Genomic DNA, 4,257 nt, shown 5'->3' on the forward strand with positions numbered 1-4,257 from the left:
GGCCCCGCCTTCGTGGCACCTGACCTTTAAACATACATGTGTTGTTAAGATCCCCTCTTAGTTTTTTCCAGGCTGAGCAGCCCCAGGTTTCTCAGTCTTGCTTCACGTGGGAGATGCTCCAGGTCCTAACTGTCTTTATGGTCCTCCACAAGATGCTCTCCAGTAATTTCCTGTCTTTCTTGAACTAGGGAGCTCAGAACTGTACACAGTACTCCAAATGTGGCCTAGCCAGGACAGAATAGATAGTAAGGATCACCTCTGGCCACATACTTTTTAACAGCCCAAGTTCCCATTGGCTATGGGCCACAGGGTCATACTACTTGCTCGTGTCCAACCTATCGTCCACCAGGAAACCCTGGTCATTCTCTGCAGAGCTCCTTTCCAGCAGTACAACCTCTAACTTGTACTGATACATGCAGTTATTCCTCCTCAAATGTACTACTCTACACTTGCCCTTGTTGAACCTCATCAGGTTCCTCTCTACCCAACTCTTCAGACTGTCAAGGTCTCGCTGAATGGCAGCACAGCCTTCTGGTGTGTACACCACTTCTCTCAGCTTTCTATCATCAGCAAACTTGTTGAGGATTGAGGGCATTCTATCATTTTATCCAGGTAATTGATGAAGTTGATAAACAACATCAGAGCCAGTACCAACTCCTGGGAAACACCACTAACTTTAGGCCTCCAACTGGACTCTGTACAACTGATCACAACTCTCTGAGCTCTGCTGTTCAGACAGTTCTCAATCTATCTCACTGTCCACCTGTCTATCCCACACTTTCTAAGTTCACCTACAAAGATGTTACGGGAGACAGTGCCTTGTTGAAGTCAAGGTAGACAACATTCACTGTTCTCCCTTCATTTACCAAACCAGACAATACACAATGCTATAGTAAAAGGTCAAAACCAATTTTAAGATAATAAACAAAGAAATTACTTGTGTTTAGGAAATTTTTAGGTAGCTCTACGTTTGCAAAAAAATGTTAGCTGGAAACCACTCTTGTATTCTTGTTTAAACGTATTTGCTGTAAACTATAGAAGAACAAGAATGAGAAGATATTCCTTTTGCTACAGACAGAAGATTTTAAACTAGAGAAATTAATTATTTCATTTGAGGTAACTTCTAATTATCTAGAACTAGACAAATCTTTATTAAGTCACACTTATCTGTTGTTTGTTAAAAGGAAACAGAAATTATTTGATTTCAATGAGTGAGTTTCTGAGAAGGGTGGTAAAAGTGTAACATTTCTCAATAATAGGAAGGACAACAGCCAACTTCTAGAAGTTGAAATTAAGCTAATTCAAATGATGGAAAAGGACAAGTTTGTAAATGTTAATTTGTCACTGATTTTAACCTGCAGAATGACATGTATGGAAGTGGCCATTTAAGGTTCTAAAATGAAGGTTGGATGCCTTTTTGTAAGGTATGCTTTAGCCAAAAGCAAGTTAGTGAACTCACTAATTAGATGAAACTTAATATGAATGAGTTTGGAATGGAAGATTTAATTATTCCTTTTAGCTGTAAAAGCCTGTGAAGCCAACTCAGAGACTCAGTTGACCTCAATATATTTTTTTCTGTGAAGATAACTAAGAACATAAGCCTTCTTACATTACACACCAATTATTTAATTACTTCCATTTCTCAGCAAACTTTTCAGAATGATCACATGCTATCAGGACTAAACACATCTATTTTTTATTATTGAGATAACAGATTTCACACAAGAGTATAAGAGATACAGAACTGTATATGCTCAAGTGAATTACTGTGTCTGAGATCCAATCAATGTTCCACCTTCGGAATATATAAGTAGAAGTGACCTGATGGCCTTCAAGCATATGCAGTAAGTAAGAAATACATCTGTATTCTACTACGAAAAAAAGATATATTTTTGTTCAGGATGTGTTAGCAAAACAGAGTGATTGAATTTAATTTCTTGTGCAAACTGTTTTGAAAGCAACCCTGCATAATGGAATATTTTTGAGGATGGTTTAATATTTTGTCAGTTGAAAGAGCTGAGAAGGCAAAACCTTGAGTACTTTCCTTGTCAACTGATTTGAAGAACAAGAGTTAATGAAGTAGGTTTTGAAACTGTTTCAGTAAATGACTGGCTAAGATAGGTTTCCTCCACTCTGCAATGTGAAAAACTGGAACAGAAGTAAGATTCTGTAATTATCTGAGACTTTCTTTACTGGAATTCATATCTGTATACAGATATTTTCATTTCTGTTATTGTTACTGCAGAATATAAACTATGTGGATTGTTAGTGATAACAATATTTAAGAAAACAAGGGGATACAATAGTTCAAATTCCCTCTTCCTTTTCGTCTCACCAAAAATATTCATGTGCACTGTTACATTAAGTAACGCAAATTTGTCTCTGCTCCCTCTTACATCTGTATAGCCCCCTTGCCATCTGTGAGATGGTCCACTTGGGCAATGCAGAATTTATTGACATGTACCTTGCAATTAATATAAAATGGTTATTTAAACATGTAGTTCAATTTCTGTGGGGAAAAGTATAACAAGATTTTATTTTCCTGACGTTGTTTCATGCCAAAATTCTTTCAACTGTGCAGTAAAACGGAAAATATTTGTAGTGAGATAAACTTAACGGTTATTTTATAAAACAAAGACGCATTCAAATGGAAGAGCATGTCTCTCTTCTGAGTGAAGGGTTCTATTCTTCAGTAGTTTGTATTTCACAGTAATGTTAATCACAGATGTGTATGAGTGCTGAGTGAAGATTAGATCATTAACTTATTATTTGTAATATAGGGTGGTTTTTTTGTTTTGTTTTGTTTTGTTTTTGTTTGTTTATAAGGCTCTATGTGTCTTCCATTCTTACTGGACTTAGACAAATACGTAAATATTTAGGAATAGAAAAGCTGCCTTATGAGGCATTCGTTTACTGAAAGGGATGCTGACTGTAGAATCAAAAGAACCAGAGTATAATCCTGACTCTTACAACAGAATCTCTTTAATTCAGTTGATTAACAGATTTCTACATACAAAAACAATTGTGCTGCCTTTTTAATAATGCAATAAATCGTTCTGCAAATCTTAAGAAAGCTAAGATATCTTGACATATGAATAAAGTTGCAATTTAATTTTTTTTAGATAAATGATAAGCACATCATTCCAGGATTCCTGTTAACATCTAGAAGGATCTAAATAAAAAAAAATCTGTTTTATAGCTAATACATTCTTTAGGATCTCTGAGCAACCTGAATAAGTACCACAATATTTTTTTCCATTACTGATCTGATGTACAGAAAATGTTTTCCCTATAAAAACACTCATATAAATACCAATTACAAATCTTGTTCAGATGTAATTCCAAACTATCCTATTCATACTACTAATGACAAGGGATACTAAAATCATACAGTGTGCTGCAGCCTCTGATCTCTCTGCCTAGCAATTGTCAGTGTGCATGGCTGGGACTATGACTGCAGTCAGGCTGACCACTACAGTGGTTGGGTTTGCAAGTCATTATGCTCTGAGAGCCTTGAAGCAAAGTAGACCATTGAAGCAAGTGAAACAAGTGCTGCAGATCTTGCCCAAACTGGGCTTTAGTAGCTGTTACAGAGGTGGATTTGAACACAAAATGACAAAACAAGAAGTAGCCCTAATAGTAGGAGTGAGCCCTACAGCCACTAGAACTAAAATTAGAGAAGCTTAGAAGGATGGATTATGGTTCTGAATCATCCAGATAAAGGAGGTTCTCCGAAAGTAGCAACCAAAATCAACAAAGCTAAACATTTACTGAAGATTATGCTGAAAAATGAATTGGAGATAAAATCAGAATTTTTGCTTGTATAAATGATTGTTTTTTATAAACAGCTTAAAGTAAGTATTCATGTCCATCACTGACTTGACACAAATGAGGCTTGAAAAATGAATAAGTAGAAATACTTCCCTCTATGCTTGGTACTTAGTCACTTCTGGGGAAAAGTGCGAGGAAGTGAAGATTAAAGGCTTTTCAGATCTGTTCTTTAGTAAGTGGTAAGAGCTGCCAGTCAGAATTTTCAGTGTCAAAGAGTAGTAAGTCTTCCTGCATGTTACCAGATGTTCTTAATTTTTGTCAAATTAGTTACATTTAAATTTTATGCTGCTGTTCTCTCTTGTGCCACAGTTAGCATAATGAAAGAGTCTGAGGAGGGGTTAGAAAATAAACAGAAATTACTTAACGTGAAGAAATAGACAAGCGTTCATTTCTGGTTAAAGAAAGTATAAGACACTGAACACACAG

General features: G+C 36.0%; 1 protein-coding gene across 1 annotated transcript; it reads left to right on the forward strand.

Annotated features, from left to right (window-relative positions):
* The first annotated feature begins 3,438 nt into the window (after window positions 1-3,438).
* Window positions 3,439-3,827, forward strand: LOC122158054 (mitochondrial import inner membrane translocase subunit TIM14-like). Its single transcript, XM_042814431.1, is given in 2 exon segments — window positions 3,439-3,693; window positions 3,696-3,827. Coding segments are annotated over 2 exon segments (387 nt in total).
* Window positions 3,828-4,257: the final 430 nt, after the last annotated feature.

The sequence above is a fragment of the Centrocercus urophasianus genome, unplaced genomic scaffold (assembly GCF_019232065.1).
Source record: "Centrocercus urophasianus isolate 14NV4802_14NV808 unplaced genomic scaffold, USGS_Curo_1.0 seq_10, whole genome shotgun sequence".
NCBI classification, from domain to species: Eukaryota; Metazoa; Chordata; class Aves; order Galliformes; family Phasianidae; genus Centrocercus; species Centrocercus urophasianus.